Raw genomic sequence first — 20,334 nt, forward strand, 5'->3', positions numbered from 1 at the left:
TACAATTGACGCTGTTTAACTCCATAAAATTCTTTATGCGACGAATAAAATCTAAGTATCCTGGCCGTGAAATGCTGCGAGAGACGTATAAACTCAGGCTTGAAAATAATGGAATGAATACGGAAATAGAACACGTTGAACATAACTATAATTAACACTTGATACTAAAGAGTATTTATGAAACGTTTAGTTCATTGTTACAGCCATGACAGTAAGTATTAAAAGTGATGCTTCGATTAAACAAAAATCATATTATTTCATCGGTCCATGTTTCTGGCGTAGTGTTGTTAAACAGATAACGACCAAACATTCTTTCTGAAAATGTAGTATTATTAAATAAATGACAGTTAAAATTTTTGCCAAACATCAAAAGGAAAAATTTTCTCAGCAAATTAATAAAAAAGCCAGTTTATCTGAGACACCTTCTATGTGCCAGAGACCTTTTCTTGAGTAGAGTCTTTCTATTTAGCTCGGTATTAGTAAGAACTGTGATTTTAGTCCAGTATAAATAAAGATGGCTTTTCATTTTGACTCATGACAATGCTACACTTTAGTTTAAGGTAAAGTAGAGTTTATTTTAATTGACTACTACACGATTAGAAGAAAGCATATAAAAATTAGAAAAAATAAATTACTCTAATACAATAAAATTTTAATTGACTTACTGAAATTCTTTTTCACTAATGTTAGCTTCACCAAAACGTTTGAACGGAGCCGTCATTTTCAGTTGACTGTCTATGCTGTAAACAAATGACGATCGCAAAGCATGTTTTATAGTACCGTAAAGAATTTGCAGTTTGAAATGTTGGCAAATAAAGAAACAAATGCTAGGGAAGCGATAAAATTATGCAATAAGCAGCCATGATTGGTTGAAAGACGTCCTTTCGTACCGGTTTTTGGTCAAAAGTAGTACGGCGTAGTAAAAGTGTAATAGTCAATGTATAACCCCTTAATATAAGATTAATCATTATCAAATGTAAAGATTTTTTTTTTCACAATTTTAAATTTCCTATCTAATTTCTTACAAAAAGAAATTTCTTACATTAACACTGTTACTGTACTCAGGTCCTCAATTACTTTAATAAGAGAAATGATAGGAACAACACTCCACACGTTCTTTGCTGAAATAGTAAACCGTATGCCTACATTTTACAATAATTGTCTAATAGGAATAAATTTTACTCTAATGTTACGCGTTTATGTGCCGTTGCTTACTCCTCATTTCTAGCCGTGTTAACAGATTCAGTAGGAACATAATATTCGAAGTTTAGTCCCGTAATTGACATGCATATTTCCTTCTCACAAAAGCCTACAACATGGATGAATATATAATAGGATGCGAAACTGCGGTCAGCACCATCTGACGGAAGGGGCTTCAAATAAGATGATCAGCGCCCGACGTCGTGGGTGGTGAACATTAAAACTACGTGTTGGACAGATTACCCAGAATTCTCTATTTATCCGTTCGTTCGAGAGGAACAGACGATGCTCGAGAAGACAAGATGGCAGCCAGATAGTTGCTAATGAGTGGACATAAAGTGATACTAATTGTGTGTATGTTAAAAAGTGATGTTTATGGACGTTGTAAAAATAGTGTTGTTGAATGTATTGTGAAGTAATAGTAATATAATAAATTGAACTATCTAAGTAGTTTTTGCAGACTTTTCCATTGCGCTGTACACTAAATACCCACAGAATACAATCCTAATTATCTAACCTTCTGCTTTATTTTCTGTCTCTGTTTGGTTATATTTTAATTGAGTAGTGTAAAATAGATCGTCTCTTTTATCTTCCTGTTGGCCCCGGTAAGAATTTTCAGTGGAAGATGGTGTGAGAAATAAAAATGTAAACGTTTTATTTTAAATTGGGTTAGTTGAGAATATCGATGAGGGTGGGAGGGAAGGAATATTTTCCGCATAGTTTAACATTTTCGTCACCAGGTGCGCTGCTAAATGCATGCAGTAATTAGTTTTTGTTTTCGCTACTTGGTGCGCTGCTAGACATAATAAGTTCTCCTCCGTCCAACAGATGACAGCAAGATCAGTTTCTACATTAGCGCCTCTAGCATGTGTTACAGGAAACTCAGTACTATTATATATTCATCCATGCCTACAACCTTAAGGTATAATTGATTGATTGATTGAACCCGAACACTATTGCTAATCTTAAGATATTCCATTTCTTTCAAAACGCTACGCTTTTACTCCTATTAAGCTATTAAGCCACCGGCGTAGCTCAGTCGGCTAAGGCACTTGCCTGCCGATCTGGAGTTGTGCTCGGGCACGGGTTCGATTCCCGCTTGGGCTGATTGCCTGGTTGGGTTTTTCCGAGGTTTTCTCCAACCGTAAAGCAAATGTCAGGTATTCTATGGCGAATTCTCAGCTTCATCTCGCCAAATATCATCTCGCTATCACCAATTTCATCGACGCCCAATAACCTCGTAGTTGATACAGCGTCGTTAAATAACCAAGTAAAAAAAATCACTCCTTAATACTATGTTGACTGTAGAGTGTGCAAGGAGGAAGTATGAGAATTTACGTCTCACTATTTATGAAGTACTCACGTTTTTGAGAGTGACGTCCCAGTGCTGCGCCTGGGGACCGCGGGGCGCGCCCCTCTTGACGGGCGGGTTAAGCATGTGCAGGCTCCGCACTCCGCGGCGCTCCTTCCCGTGCCAAGTCATGCCCACGAGCTCTCCGCCGTCCAGCGTGGGGTCCGAGTCCTGGACCGCCCAGATCACGCGCACCGTGTCTCCCTGCCGATCGGAAAAGTCGATAGAACACAAGTTAATGATGCCTCCAGTCTGAAACTACTTTAGACCAAATTTTAGGAGTCAAAACATCAAAGTGAATTGTTTTGAGACACTAACATAATCACATCTACAGAGCGTAAATGTTATCTATGCGTCTAATGTTTTTGGAAATTACAGTAGACCGTCATTATTTACTTCGGTCCGCCATGTACATTGCAACTGTGGTGATATCCTTGTTTACAAATCTGGGTACTCTCTCTATAATAATAATAATAATAATAATAATAATAATAATAATAATAATAATAATAATAATAACAATGGTTTATTTTAACTGGCAGAGTTAAGGCCATTCGGCCTTCTCTTCCACTCAACCAGTATGATAGAAAATTACTACATTGCTATGAATATAACATAATTATTACAATACAATTCAAAGCAATATAATACTACAATACAAGACAATATAATACATAATTAATATAATACAATGACAATTCTTTTCATCTTCACAACACCAATAAAATAATTATGTAATAATAATAATAACAACTTAATAATAATAATGATAATAATAATAATAATAATAATCATAATAATGGTTTATTTTAACTGGCAGAGTTAAGGCCATTCGGCCTTCTCTTCCACTCAACCAGTATGATAGAAAATTACGACAATGCTATGAATATAACATAATTAATACAATATAATTCAAAGCAATACAATACTACAATACAAGACAATATAATACATAATTAATATAATACAATGACAATTCTTTTCATCTTCACAACTCCAATAAAATAATTATGTAATAATAATAATATTATTAATAATGATAACTTAATAATAATAATAATAATAATGATGATGATAATAATAATAATAATAATAATAATAATAACAGTAATAGTAATGATAGTCATACCTAAATTAAATTAAATAATTAAACTCGATCACAATTATAACTTCAATTTGACTGCGCCCGTAAGAAATCGTTCAGCCTTTTTTTGAAAGTGGTTATTGTCTGGCAGCCCCTTATCTTCTGAGGTAGAGAATTCCATTCACGGAGGACTGAGACAGTAAAAAAGGATGAATAGTGGGATGTTCTGTGGGTAGGAATTGCTAGGATTTGGCTCTCCTGTGACCTGGTGTTTAGATTGTGATTGGAGGATAAGTAGTTAAACCGGGAACGAAGATAATTTGGAGTAGAAGTGTGGAGAACTCAAAACAGAAGAGAGAGCGAATGAAGTGTTCTACGGTTACTAAGTTGCAGCCAGGATAAAGATTTGAACGAGGGTGTAATGTGGTCAAATTTGTGAGCATTGCTGATGAATCTGACACACATATTGTGCACACGCTGCAGCTTGTTCGAAAGGTCAGTTGTCAAGTCTGTAAGCATTACGTTGCAATAGTGAAACAGTGGTAATACGAGGGTTTGCACTAAAGTCTGTTTTAATTCTGGCGGGAGGAAGTTTCTGAATGGGTTAAGAGAATGCATGGTATAGCACACTCTCTTGGATATTTCCTTTATTTGGCATTCCCAATTTAAATTTTCGTCCAAGAAAATGCCGAGGTTTCTGACGACGGAATGGTACGGAATAGTGGCATTATTTACTGTAATAATTTGGATATGTCTGTTGTTCATTGTGTTCAGTAGTCTCCTATGTCCAATTATTATAGCTTGTAACGTACTAGCATTTAATCTAAGTCCGAACTTTTTCGCGGTGATGGTGTTAGTGTGTGTTTGACGGAAGGTCATTGGCAATGACCTAGGTTATAATTCCCAGCTGCTCGGCCTTATAGGCTTTGACGGTAACTACTTTCGTCAGTTTACTATGCTGCCATCTAGTTGTTACATAAGGAGTCACGTCATAATTCCCATTTGAATTGCATTAGCGACTGTACTGCCATCTCGTATTCGTTTACGGCGGACGGGTGGCGATCCTGGCGGTTGTTCTCTTCAAAGTGCTACCGATTTTAACATAGGGATGAGCAATCTATAATATGTGATCTGGGGCAATGACGTTACTTTTACTCGAGCAGTAAATATTAATCCTAAAAACATGATATTGTAAATATGACTTTCAGCAATAAAGTAAAAGAGAGGGAACATGAAAAAGTTAACAAATTTATGAGTTATGAGGGAAACGCTTCATGATTACACAGTGAATTGCCACTGTTTTTAATTTTGAAAAAAAAAAATGTAAATAGTTTTTTTAAATCGTAAAAATATTTTTTTCATGTAGCAGAAGGACAGTGTTTACACATACCAATTTTCATTATTGTACAACATACAGTAATGGAGGTAAAAAAATATTGAATATTTTCAAAAATTTTACTGCTGTAAGCTGTACCTAATTCCTTAAGTTGACTGAGTATATTGTAAATTCAATCAATGGCTTTCCCAAAACACGTTATGAAATGTTTCATATAAAACAATTTTTATCTCGAAAAGGAAGCAAAAAACGAGCAAAATTGTATTAAATCTTTTTGTTTGAAATATCTCAAGGTTGAACCCCTAAAATTAACGACATAACTTAAGATTCACCCTATATATCACTGCCACCGGGATCATACTCAATTGCAGTGCTAATGAATACATACATATTAAAAGAAGAGAAATATAAGGTTAAATTAAGTTTATGGAATTAAATGTATGAATTTAAAAAAACGGAAGAACTATGAGAAAAGCCCTCAATTGCCAAACTTTTCGATCAGAAGTATCATTTTAGTTTACACCACTTTTAAATGAAAGAACGTGGCTGTTTTCTATGGTAGATACTTTCTGAGCTGCTATTAAACAGAACTACATGTTCAATAGTACAGTAGAAGTCGAACATCACCGTATTCACCTATCAATAGCAGACGTATCCTAAGAAGTAAAACAAAACCACAACAGCACCATAACTTTAAAATATTTTTACAACGGACACTGTTTGAAAAATAATGATGACATAAATCACCACCTCTGATCTCTGACATTCCAGCCATTTTTCAGGAAGTGAAGGTATAGTTCACCATTAATCAAGTTCTCACTGTCTAGAAGCGCAGTGACAAGTCCTCCAGCGGCATCCGTTTATTTCTTACTCAACTACAAGTCCGTCAATATGCTAATTATATGAATACAAATGCCTACACAAGACTTCTTCCAGATGACTTGTTTCACATCAGAGAAGATCCTCGATATGTACTGGGGAGGTTATTCATTGTCGATGGGTCGAATTGTGAAATAATGGTGACTTGGCAGATAGGGAAAGATGTGGACGAAACCGTTTAGGATTATTTTAAAGTGAAATCGGAATGCTTCTATATATTAATAGTACATTATGCAACGAGCCTATAATGATAGTAATTAAAACGCGATGATGTTTATGAAACAAGCGCAAGCGAGTTTCATAATTTTCATACGAGCGTCTTATTACCATTATAGGCAAGTTTCATACGACTTTTTATGCTCGACCATATTTCTAACTTGAAATTATTCATAAGTATTCATGTTATTCTTATGTGACTGGGGAGCGAACTGACCTTGTGTAATCTCGTAAATTGTGAGATGTGCGCAGACGCGAAAGTATTGATTTTTTTCCGGGCAACGAATGTCGACGACCCTGATATAATCTAGAGAGTAGGGGAGATGCAGGCAATGGCGGTCACCTAAGCAAAATCTGACTGTATCAAACAGCTAATAATCCAATTCGAATTTTGGTGAAGGCATTAGAACTGTTGAACTCTCCACTTTCAACTGCATCTATTAACAGTTTATGAACAGTTGCTAATTTTTATATAAATCCTTTAATTAAAGACCACCGCATTGACCGGCATTCTCAACATATGCATGTAATAACGATCATGAAATTTACAATTGAATTTAATTCAATTTATGCTTGCATAAAATATTTTCTTTTTTCAAATATGCCCCCATTGTTTCTGGAGAAGTGGAACGAAGTTTCACTAGATATAAGGCTGTGTTTTCTAGCAACAGGCAATCATTCTCCTTTGAAAATTTGTTATTCACTGCAACAACATATAAAATGAAAAAATATGTAAAACAAAAACGTAATACACTGTCATATTAACGCAGCGAAATAATAAGGCTGATATGTCTTGTCAATGTTATATTAGGTGTATTTTCTATAGAGAGAAAATAACATGTAGTCAATGATATTGTGACGAAACTAAATATTTGGAAAACGAAATAGGAAAAAAATGTAGCAAAGAAGATGAAAAAAATACGGGATAAACATTACGGATATTTAGTTCAGTGTAAAATTTGTGACAATTTCAAATGAGGAAATTTATTAATAATGATACATATTTTGAGATAGATAATGCTTATGTAAAATATTTCAAATATTTCCTTATTGTTTCTGCAGAAGTGGAACGAAGTTTTTCTAGATGTAAGGCTGTGTTTTCTAGTAGCTAACAGGTAATCATTCTCCTGTAAAAAATTTGAAAATGTCGTTTGTTATTCACTGCAACAATATTTGAAATGAAAAATTATGTAAAACAAAAACCTAATACACCATCATTTTAACATAGTGAAATAAAAAGGCCGATACTTCTCAATGTTATACAGTATTAGGTGTATTTTCTATAGACAGAAAATAAAATGTCTTTAAAATAGTGCAATTTTTCTTTAACAAAGAAAATGATGTCTTTAACTTTTTCTTTAGCAGATTGTTATGTTTCGAAGTCAAAGGAGTGGCTTTCAACCACCCAAAGCTGAGGACTAACTTACCGTGATGATAAGCATGAGTTCAAACGAACGAAAGCCACTGCGTTAACTCACGTACTCTAAGTTAGAGGCGCACGAAGTGCACTGGTAGCATAACGGCACATATTTCTCAAGCCTAATTATTATACTTCGGAGGATAAGGGTGTTCGAGGATAAGTTGCTTAGGAAAATATTTGGGGCTGAGAGAGATGAAGTTACAGGAGAATAGAGAAAGGTACATAACGCAGAATTGCACGCATTGTATTCTTCACCTAACATAATTAGGAACAATAAATCAAGACGTTTGAGATGGGTAGGGCATGTAGCACGTATGGATGAATCTAGAAAGGCATATAGAGTGTTAGTTGGAAGGCCTGAAGGGTAAAGATCTTTGCCAGGCCAAGGCTTAGATGGAAGGATAATATTAAAATAGATTTAAGGGAGGTGGTATAAGATGGTAGAAAAGTCGGGATTCGATTAATCTTGCTCGTGATAGGAACCGATGGCGAGCTTACGTGAGGGCGGCAATAATAATAATGTTTTATTTTCGCTGGCAGAGTTAAGGCCATAAGGATTTCTCTTCCACTCAACCACCCTTAATCAATACAATACATATTTAAATTATGAATATTTTCACTACACTTAAAAGGTTCTCCAGCAATATTCTTCAGTTAAGTTTTAACGACTAGTAGACTACATATTTATTTAAATTTAGATAAACCTATAAGGTAAAGTAGTAACTTAATTTATGGGCTAATTTAATTCAATCAATTATAATTAATTTGAGATTTGAGATAGCAAGTAAAATGATGAAAATTAATTTAATATAAGCTTACTAGAACTATGTTACAGGTAGAAAAAATATAAATCTAAAATATATTTCTATAATGAGAATATTAATGTAATTGCCACTAGAGATTTTGTAAATCTATTTAGAGAAATTAATGATAATAATAAGAATGGACAGATGTTAGTTTCATTATATGTAATAAATATTAATCAGCAATTAATTTATTATGTAAGAATTTATGCAATTTTGACCTAAATGAAGTTATTGTCCAACAACCCCTTACATCACCCGGTAGCGAGTTCGAATTTCTAGCAACTGAAACTGTATAAGATGAAGAATATAAAGATGTCTTGTGGAAGGGTATAATGAGTAAATTGTTATGATGAGATCTTGTACTTAGCTGATGATATGACCTCCGTGTTCCTTAAAAGCCATTTGTAAGTAATATTATACTTTGCAATTTTATCCTCAGTATCTTTATTCATTTGATATTATTAATCCAGGGACATGTTACATCAATCAAAGACGTACAAAATCTTCACAGGCTGACTCTAGCATACGGTGCAAAACTTGAAAGATACGAAAGGAAGATGAAAGATGTTAACATTAGAAGAGATGCATTCATGGAAAGAACGGCTGGATATACTTTACTGGATAAGAAAGAGCGAAGGAAAACATAAATAGAGTTAATCCAAGAATGTCCAAAAGAATTCTGACTGAAGCGACACGAGCATATGTTATGAGAGTAGAAACTTCTAGGCTACGAAGACAAATGATAACAGCAAGCCGCTAAGGAGAATATCTACATGAAGGCCTTATAATATATGAACGGAAACCGTAAGAGGCCAAGTACTTGGCATTTTACTTAAAATGTGGATTATATTTGTCTCCTTACCATAAGATAATAGAACACCCTCCCTCCGGAATAAAGGCATAGGCTATCTGAATTAGGAAGCAATGCACCTAAGACCCTTATTCCATGGGGTATTCAATTATATTATTGACAAATGTTTATTTTTTATTTCTTTCGAAAAAAAAAAGACTTGTGATTGTTTATACAGGATGATTCACGAGGATTTACCGCCACTTACGGATCTTATTTCCGAAGACATTCTGAGCAAGAAATGTCATATAAATATTTGTCCTAATCTCAATATTTTCAGAGTTACACTAATTTGAAGTTGTTTGTATAATACCTTTTTCTTTAGTTTGAAGGGTAGGTAAAAGAATTACAAATAGAGAATGAACTATTCAGAAGTATCATTTCTTTAATTGGCTAATGTGCTCAAGCTGAAATGTTTTGTCAGTTGCTTTGTACAGATTTTATTTTTCAATTTTTAACTAAAATGACATCATTTTTACGCACATATCACAAAAATTATTACAAATCACACGAATTTAGGAACTTGATTATTTATAGTTTAATTATGCATCCTAATGTACAGTCTTGAAGAATTTACAATAATGGCATGATTTGTAACATTATTGTCGTGATAAATGCGTAAGAAAATGTAATTTTGTAGTTAAAAATCGAAAAAAAAAAATTCTCTACGAAGCAACTATGGAATTCAAAACACATTCTTAACTTCAGAATATTAGCTAATTAATGAAATGGCACTCCTGAATAGTTCATTCTTTATCTGTAATATTCTTTTACCCTTAAATCTCAAGAATAATGGTTTTTTACAAACAATTTCAAATTAATGTAACTCTGAAAATATTGAGATTAGGACAAATGTTTGTATGACATTTTTGCTCAAAATGTCTTCGGAAATAAGTTTCGTAAGGGGCGATAAATCCTCATGAATCACTCTGTATAATTTCAGCTTCCGATATATGCTGAGTGTCCACAAATGTTTATCTTGAATTCATCTGGCTACAATATTTTAAAAATGAAACTGACTAAAATAAATTTTGTTGCACATAAACTTGGGTCCTTATAAAGTTCCTCTACTTATATCTTCAATATACTGATTTTTCCAAATCACTGCTGTTGACATACTTAAAAATGACTTCAGTGCAGGGAAAAGCCCAATGTGTTCTGTGGCTAGCAGAAACGGAATTTCCAGACAGTGCAGCGAATGTTTAAGGAAAATTTTAATAATAAATACTGTTATAAATTAATGTATTATTTCTAATGTATGGTTTAGTTACTAGTTATCATACGTCCACAGCTTATATTTTGTAGAACGGAAAACGGAAAATAATGACTTTATACTTGGGCAACACTATAGTTGATGGACAGAAGGAACAGACCTGGACGTTGGAGTGTTGTAGGCTATTCCATGACTAGTAGGTCTACGTCGAAACTTAAGAAATACATATAGAGCTTCGTTCACGTGAACTTGTGTATATTCCTGGCTGTAGTGATAAAACCAAGAGCAAAAATTGCACATACATTAATGTCCATAAGCAAAATTATTCCTCACTCCTCGTATATTAACAACTTGTTACGAAATGAATCTGATATGCGTGTGGTTTTACTATTACGCCATCTTAATTGATATGTTACGCAGACTCTGAGATAATCACAGACTAATATGCAGTAATTTTACACTTTTTACAAACTATTCAGAGATGATGGGTTGATAATAGGAAGATATAATATGAAACATAATGGCAGAAGAAACAGATCTAGGCGTACTTGTAGAAAACTGCCTTTTTCTCGAGGAAACGTGCAAAACAGAAACAGGACCGAACCTCGCTCTCAGAGGGATGGAAGTCGGAGCAGTCTACGTTGGAACATAGGCAGAAATATGGTCATTACGACGAAGTGAGGAGAAGCGAATAGAAACATTTGAAATGTGGATATGGAGAAGAATGAAGCATGTGAAATGGACAGACAGAATAAAGAATGAAGTCGTGTTGGAAAGAGTGGGTGAAGAAAGAATGATGCTGAAACTGATCAGGAAGTGAAAAAGGAATTGGTTGGGTTACTGGCTGAGAAGAAACTGTCTACCGAAGGATGCACTGGAAAAAATGGTGAATGGGAGAAGAGTTCGGGGCAGAAGAAGATATCAAATAATAGACGACATTAAGATACATGTATCTTAGGAGGAGACTAATTGGAAGTAAATCCCGAAAAGACTAAGTATATGATTATGTCTCGTGACCAGAATATTGTACGAAATGGAAACATAAAAATTGGAGATTTATCCTTCGAAGAGGTGAAAAAATTAAAATATCTTGGAGCAACAGTAATAAATATAAATGACACTCGGGAGGAAATTAAACACAATTTTGTATTACTCATTATTAAGTCTTTTTTCAAAACTATACACTGGTGTTATAGATTCATGATATTTTTTTGTTTAATCAATGTAGACCATTTAAAATAAATTGTGAAACCAATCATTTTTGTAAGGATCCTCTTAATATCAACTCTTATTTACTCATTTTGTAATTGTGGGCTGGTCGCCTTTGGCTCTGAGCCCTTCAAATATAAATGACATTTGGGAGGAAATTAAATGTAGAATAAATAATAGGAAATGCCTGTTATTATTCGGTTGAGAAGCTTTTTTCATCTAGTCTGCTGTCAAAAAATATGAAAGTTAGAATATATAGAAAAGTTATATTGCCGGTTGTTCCTTATGGTTATGAGACTTGGACTCTCACTTTGAGAGAGGAACAGATTTTAAGGGTGTTTGAGAATAAGGTTCTTAGGAAAATATTTGGAGCTAAGAGGGACGAAGTTACAAGAAAATGGAGAAAATTATACAACGCAGAAGTGCACGCATTGTATTCTTCACTTGACATAATTAGGAATATTAAATCCAGACGTTTGAGATTGGCAGGGCATGTAGCACTCATAGGCGAATCCAGAAATGCATATAGAGTGTTAGTTGGGAGACCGGAGGGAAAAATACCTTTGGGGAGGCCGAGACGTAGATTGGAAGATCATATTAAAATGGATTTGAGGGAGGTGGGATATTATGATAGAGAATGGATTAATCTTGCTCAGGGACCAATGGCGGGCTTATGTGAGGGCGGCAATGAGCCTGCGGGTTCCTTAAAAGCCATTTGTAAGTAAGTAAGTGAGTAGTGAGGAGACTAAGAGGAAGGCAGAAAATAGGAGAGAATGCTGGGTTTGCGGTTAAAGACCTGTCCTTGGGTAGAAAACTATTAATGAATGAATTAAATACAGATGAACAGTTCGGGCCTTGTTGCAAAGATCTGTTTTACTAAAAATATATTTAATATTGTAATGGAATTTTGAAATTCAATAAATAATTTATCTCTCTTATGGTCCTGAATAGAGAATTTTGCGTTGATTGATAAACATTGTAATGTCGTTTGACATTAGAATTTAGTATAGCCGTGTGAGTGTGTTCTTTTTTTTGTATATGAGGCATTGAACCTCTCTTCCTCCACCCCTGCCTTCATCTTCATACTCACTACAAAGAAACTGTATCGACCATTTGGCATCAAATTAGTCCATTCTGTGTTAGTCTTTTGTCTGCTGTAAGGTCTTTCCTCTTCCGTTCATTATTTTTGAACGTACCCTTCCTGTTCTGTTCTGGGTATTCCACTTCTTGTATTTCTTCCGTTCTAGCCTCCCAGGTTTGTTCTGGTTTTTCATTATTATTCATCCTATTCACGTGACCAAATCGTTTTAGTTGGTTCGTTGAACTATTGTTTTTATTGCTAATCCTCGTTTTTCTTACATTGCTATTCGTTATTATATTCTGTTTAGTTTTTTCCAATGTATTTGTGCATTTGTGTAAATCGTAATCTGTATGCAATTACTTAAATCCGGTTCAGTTGCATGTTCAACTATGTAAGCAAGTTTTAATTCTGGTTGAGTGTAAGAGAAGGCCCTACGGCAGGCATGTCAACTGATGCCCATACGGGCAAGCGCGCACTTTATAGCTCAGGAGAGTCTGAGCGCTTTACAGCGGAAAGGAAAGAGACTGGCGAGAGAGGTAGTATATACCGCTTGGTCGAGCTATATACAGGGATGGCCAGCACTGATTCAATGGATAAAGGGAAGAGAACTTATTAAAACTGTATCCATGTTAATTTTTAAATTAGTCTGAGAAGTATAAGTGCAGTAAATAATTTAAGTTTCAATTTTAATGCTCATTTTTCACGAGTTTCATTTTTACTCAAAAGCAGTATTTTCTCAACTTTTTACAGAAAGATGAAATTTTCAGATAAGTATGTTTATTTAGTAGCCTTACAGGTACTCAAATAATGTTTTCGTAAATCTAATATATCATAAATATGTATTACTGAAGATACGCATTGAAAATTTTGAAAATATTCGCATGGAAAATGTTTGTAAGAAAATGAATTAATAAAGGAAATACTGTTACATCATAAACAACGATATATGCCCATGTATTGTAAAAATGTCAGATTTCGAGAAAATAATTTAATATTCTGATGATAGGAAGTTGCGCACCAATATCACCTTAAAAACATAATGCGATAAGGGTTTTGTTATGTAATATTAGTTACAGTTGAAACACATACCTAGGTAACTTTGCTTTGTACTTTAACATTGTTTTGATTAGTTTAATGATTACTTTTATAGGGCTAAAGATACCATCAATATCAATTCCAACTTACTATGTCGTACTTATTCTCTTTCTTGGGATATCACTTTCTTTACGAATGATGTTTCATTCACTTAATATAATATAGTTTTACTACTATGAAATTTATGTGAATATTCCTTCTTAACTCTTCATTATGTTATTAACTGCAATATTAAGAAACTGGTGTTAGTACTTTGTTTTACAGACAATATAGATAATATCAAAGAGCAAATAGCCATATAAAATAACGACATAAAATTTCACGTTTTGTTTGAAGTTTGTGCACCACTGTTTTCTTAATCCAACAGGCTACTTATTTATATACACAATCCTTCCTCCTTCCATACCTAGCGCTTGATGCCCGCGCACGACGTCAAGGTCAGAAAAATGCGCTTGCTTTGACATCACTGCCCTACGGCCTTAACTCTGCCAGGTTAAATAAAGCCATTATTATTATTATTATTTTTGTTATTATTATTATTATTATTATTATTATTATTATTATTATTATTATTATTATTATTATTATTATTTGTAATTGAGCTTCCATATTCTGTCAATATTCGCAACTTTATTCTTAGAGGAAAGAGTGTGATGTAGGCTACTGTTTTATGTAGGTATTCGCAATTTAATGTTACTGTTAATTTTACTCTTTTCTACTAACGCTTGGCTTAGTTGATAGTAAATTTGATTACCTTTTTTTTACTTTGTGGTTAATTTATGTATATACGTATACTGTATTTCCCATTTAAACTTATTTGAAATGCTCAACTTGTTTCAGGATTTCCCCGATCCTTTCGACATTTAATCTTCTCTGATCCTTTCACTCGTATTTACTATGATACGTCTATCTCTGCATGAGGCCTGTAGACCCATTCTACCACTGACTGTTGTAATTCTTCTTCACTATTACCCATAAGAACGATATCATCTGCATTAATTATTGCCTTTTTCCGAAATTTCTTTCTCATGAAGTCTGTACTCCCTCGACTTTCTCAGCTTCCTTCTCTTTCTTTCTTTCTTTCTTTGTTCTTTTTTGTCCTCATCCGTTAATCAGCAGTCGCACATAAAGTTCAATTTTGTAGCTTTGTCTTCATTCTTCTTATATCCTGATTCTTTTTCATAGTTTTCTGCCCAAGCGTAGGTTTTTCACTGGAAACTCAGCATTCTCTAATCTTCCCTCTTTTACGCCTTTCTCATCGTCTCCGTATATGATCTATATATCTTAATGTAGTCCAGGCATGTCAGAAATCAGACTCTGAATGTGCAGTTATGTGCGCGGATCGCCGGTCTGTGCGGACTGCATCATTCAAGGGTTGCTCTTACCAGTTCTTAGCTGGAGGGGTGTACAATAATCTATTCTGCGCTTCTAGGGTTGGATTAAATAGACATTTGGACATTATAAACACACTTAGCAGAAGGAAAAAAACACTGTTATTATCAGTGTCTATATTTGACAATTGCAATACAAAAAAACTTTAGACTTACTCAGTTATACTTGACAAAGTAGTGGTTTGTAAAGCATAATTTATTAAAATGATTTTTATATAGTATTTCAAGAAAAAGAATATTGCAGTAATGTCGAAACAACAAAAAACGAACACAGTATTTCATTTTACGTAGTAGGTACTAATTATTTTAAATAATAGACCCTATTCTTTCATTGTTCGTCAAGCATTATTATTTATTGGGACCATTGGCACACAAATGTTAAAGAAAATATACTCCCAATTAATTACATGCAGTAGGACATTGTCAAGTTTTTACACTGAAATAATTTCCTTGCTGTATGTCAATATAAATTAACATTAATATTAATAAATTATATAAATTAAGCTTAGAATTTAAATTCACATATAGTTTATTTAGAAAACATTGAGAGCAAGTGTCGAAAGTTGGAAGCGTTATTGAAAGAAATTAAAAGTCTAGTTCACAAACTGTGAAGCGACGATATTCTATTTATATCAGGTTTAAAGATTTATTGATGTAAGTATATTAGCATAATATAGTGACCTGAGACAGAAAATTTGCCATTATATATTTTTCCAGAAAATTTTTCCGCCTTGCAAATAATTGCTTTCTTCGCTCCTTACAACCTCAAGAGCCTTAATGTATTCCTCACAATATTCTCATCACTTACCAGCTTATGAAATGAAAGTCGAAGTCGTCTAATCTTTGATGACTGTGCTAGTATAGACTCTAAAACAACGCCAATGTCAAGTTCGTTTTGCCGTGAGAGTACTGATTAATTTTACTAATCTGATCTAAACTGTCACAACACTTTACCTCGACATGGGCATCAAAAACCTTTCATTTTAAAATAATTATTGTTGGCTGAGGAAAACATTATAACAGTTATGTTATATGATTCATAATTTCCCTTCTTCGTTATCTGTGAACTCCTCACTTTATTTATCATAACTCATTCACAGACAGCCAAATCAGTACCCGTACTGAAACTGCGTTACTGAAACAAAAGCTGATATGCTGTTGCAGGTATTGTATAGCCCTGTCGCGTTCCCCTCCAAGGCGATTCACTCCCTCCAGGTAGGGGAATAGAAAGTGCACATCGCACAGAGACAGTTGCACAATGTGCAGGATTTTGACATGCCTGATGTAGTCTATCATCTGACATATTTTTTTGCCCCTAACTTTTTTTTCCCCGTTCATCATTCCTTCCAGCGCATCCTTCAGTAGGCAGTTTCTTCTTAGCCAGTGACCCAACCAATTTACTTGACAGAATACATAATCATATGGCGGGCATAGTCATAGGAGGTACTGGTAACTCCTTCGCTGAATCCGAATTGCTGGAAAACAAAAAAAAACTGAAAAAACAAACATACAAGTTCATTAAAAATCGTCTCATTAGAACTTACTTGTTCTGTAGAGAATTCCGAAGGCTTCAGATGCGACACGAGGGAACACTGTTACATCGTTATAACTGTGAATGTAGAGGATTGTGCTGGACAAGATAGCAAGAGCTGGGAGCTTCTAAATAGAGAGGGACAGACGCGTAGCAAGTGCAATAACTCACCCCCAGCACGAAGTCGTGGTCCCTGTCGCACGTGTCGAGCGCGCGCAGGAACCTGGCGACGGTGTGAGTGTCGTTCTGCCGCCCGCCCACCAGCACGCAGTCCTGGTCGGGGTCGGCCACCGGCGCGCCGCTCGTGTCCTGGCCGTGCGAGTCCTGCGAACCAACAAGCTGCTTAGTGATAACAGCTGATACGAGGGACAGGGAAAGAATGAACTTGAATTAAGCGTATAAGGAAGGAAAGAAAATTTCTGTATTTAATACAGAAAGAAAGAAAGAAAGAAAGAAAGAAGGAAAAAGATGAGAAGAGAGGAAGAAAAGATGAGTGCTACGGAGATGATACACACTGTATTAAATTAAAGTATGACAACACTTAAAAATTACTCTTAGAATTTTCACCTTTATACTTTTTTTTTTTTTTAATTTTACCGCATAGAATATTCATAAAAACTAAGCTAACTACAGTGAACTAAATGATGAAGGATGAGTCGAACGGAGAAAAATTCTCTCCGGCACCGGGATTTGAACCCGGGTTTTCAACTCTACCTGCTGACGCAAGCAACGTGAAGCAGTTACTGAGAATACACACTGCACCAGTGTTGCCAACACATAAATTGTATTCCCGTCAGTCTAACACCTGAAAATCCGTCAGCATCCGTCAAAATAAAAATAAAGACCCACTCAATACATGTACAGTGGATACAAAAAGTATTTGCACACCCTTATTTTTTTAATGTTCAAAGAAATAATAACGATGATTTTCTGAATACAAGTTTAGTAAGTAGCAGCATGGAAAGAACAACTTATATAATCAATAAAAATTGCATATAGTTAAACAATAAAATTACAAACTAAAAACTGCATTTTTAGATGTCATAAAAAGTATTTGCACAGCCAGTAAATTAAATAATAAACTCAAGCAAACTAGAGAAGTCTCTTTCAGTACTTTGTGTGCAATCCATTGGCTTCAACTACGGCTTCTGGTCTTCGTGGCATGGAGTGCACTAACTTTTTTGTTGTATCGGGAGGAATTTTAGTCCATTCTTCCGTAAGAGCATTATGAAGATCTGTCTTGTTTGATGTGCGGTGTTTTCTGATTTATTTGCCCAATAAGTGCCACAAATTCTCAATTGGATTCAGATCAGGTGATTGAGGTGGGTTCACAAGCCTTCTGGGTGTTTTATACAACCACCACATCTTTATTATTTGAGCAGTGTGGTTGGGGTCATTGTCTTGTTGGAAATAATAATTTTCAATTTTTCTGCGCTAAGTAAATTATGGCGGAACAGCTCGATATACATTCTGTAATTCATTATTCCATGAATTATTGCTAAATTTCCCACCCCAGAGGATTCCGTGCAACCCCAAACCAAGATATGACCGTCACCGTGTTTTGCTGTGACTGTAAGATTTTCCTTTTTCAGTTCCTGATTAAATCTCCGCCACACTGACTTTCTTTCACCAGAACCAAATAGATTGTACTTCCCCTCGTCGGAAAAAATAAACTTGTCCCAAAATTCCAGGGGCTTATCTTTGTATTCCTTAGATCAATCCAGCCGTTTCTTCCTATTAGTTTCACTAAAGTAGGGTTTTTTCCTCGGAGTTCGGCCATGGAATTTAGTACTATGCAAAACATTCCTAATAGTCTGAAGACTAACCTGTTTGACCGACGTTGTAGAAATGTCAGCAGCTAAGGCTGCAGGGCTTCGGAATGGATCTTTGATGACAGTGTGAATTATTTGACGTCTCTCCCTAAGTGTAAGAATTTTTGGTCTTCCTGTTCGCGGTTTATTGGCTGTTGTTCCAGTCTCCTCGTACTTCTTGCACAAATAACACAGTAGAAAAAGGCAGGGACAGATCTTTTCCAATTTTACGGCAATTCTGGCCTTGCTAAAGTTGAAAAACAGTTCTACCCAGCATGGACTCTGGTAACTCTTATGCTTTCGGACTCATGTCGCTTATTGGTGTTCTATCCTTCAATACACATACTAATCTCCTCTATAACATCAAATATTTCATTTGATGTGATTTAGCAATAAAATAGGACTTATGCATTGAGAGTTTTAATGTGCAAATACTTTTTTTACTACAAGAAATTAAAGTTTTCTGATTTTTATTTCAATTTGTAGCTGTATGCAATTCTTATCAAGTACATAGCTCTTAATATTACTACCGTTACCTGTTACAAAAGTATTTATAAAATTTTCCTTGATATTTATTTAAATATTAAGAAAAACAAGGGTGTGCAAATACTTTTTGTATCCACTGTACGTATATGCAAATAAAAAAGCAAATTTTAACACAATTTACTTACCAATTTTGATTAAAATAATAATTCATCAACCTCTGACTTGATTACGAGGAAATCTAAAACAGCGGATTCTTTAAATGGTATGGCACAGGCAGGGCTGTTCAAAGAAAAAATAAAATCCCTAAAAAATTAAACAATTCAAATGACATCAGCTAGAAAAGTCAAAAGACGATGTAAATCATACTTTCCGCCAGAAAATCCGTCACCCGTCAAAGTTATTTTTTCCCCGTCCGCTACGTTGAAATTCCGTCAGTTTTGACGAATTTCTGTCCACTTGGCAACACTGCACTGCACTCCACTAGATAGCTGAGTGATCGTTTCCCTCTCCTTTACCTATAGCAAGTCTGTTATTCTGACTATCTTCCTCTCCGTTTTGACGAGCGGTAAACACGGCTCTCCCGCTCCGAAGGAGCGAGCGCGCTCGTTGAGCGCTGTTTGTGCAGGTATGGTCTAAAACGAAGAAGTTCATGATGATGATGATGATGATGATGATAACTTATTACACCAGATCCTACATATTAATTTCATCACGTCGATGTTGTATAAAGAGCTGGACATCTAAATTAAGACAACATGAAATAAAACAAAAAATTAAATATGAGGAAATAAAATAAAATTTGCGAAATTTTTACAATTAGATTAGTATTTAAGACTGAGACTATTATCGCATTTGTCCAGAGTAATAGTAAGAATCATAGGGAACTTCATCTTCTTCTTTTCCTCCGCCTTCTTCTTCTTCTTATCATTATTATTATTGTTGTTATTATTATTATTATTATTATCATTATTGTTATCATTATTATTATTGTTATCATTATTATTATTGTTATCATTATTATTATTGTTATTGTTGTTATTATTATTATTATGCCTATTATTATTATTATTATTATTATTATTATTGTTATTAAACTTCTTAGCTTGTTTCGTGATTATAATAGCTGTCGATATAGTAAAAATTCGTTCCAGAAAATCATTTCTTGGAAGAGACATACTCTAGTAATTATAGCGTGTGTGGTGTCCGTAACTACATTAATGTGTCATGTTAAAATTGCAAAACAATATTACTGTATAGGAAAATTTGCTGACCATAGCCGCATTGGCATATTGTTTTGTTCCTGCAATTACTCCTATGTGCAAAATATAACATTTTTCAGTAGGAAGAAAAAAACACATTTATTCATCCTATGGCA

The 20,334-nt window shown here is 34.5% G+C and overlaps 1 protein-coding gene across 1 annotated transcript in view; it reads right to left on the reverse strand.

Moving 5' to 3' along the window:
* The window catches only part of LOC138700253 (MOXD1 homolog 1), a 232,565-nt gene that overhangs the window by 47,922 nt on the left and 164,309 nt on the right, over positions 1-20,334 (reverse strand). Inside the window, exons 2-3 of the mRNA XM_069826746.1 lie at positions 16,834-16,986; positions 2,564-2,755 (exon numbers count right to left, since the gene is read on the reverse strand). Coding sequence (XP_069682847.1) covers positions 2,564-2,755; positions 16,834-16,986 — 345 coding nt within the window. The remainder of the gene's footprint in view (positions 1-2,563; positions 2,756-16,833; positions 16,987-20,334) is intronic.

Source organism: Periplaneta americana, chromosome 5 (assembly GCF_040183065.1).
Source record: "Periplaneta americana isolate PAMFEO1 chromosome 5, P.americana_PAMFEO1_priV1, whole genome shotgun sequence".
NCBI lineage: Eukaryota > Metazoa > Arthropoda > Insecta > Blattodea > Blattidae > Periplaneta > Periplaneta americana.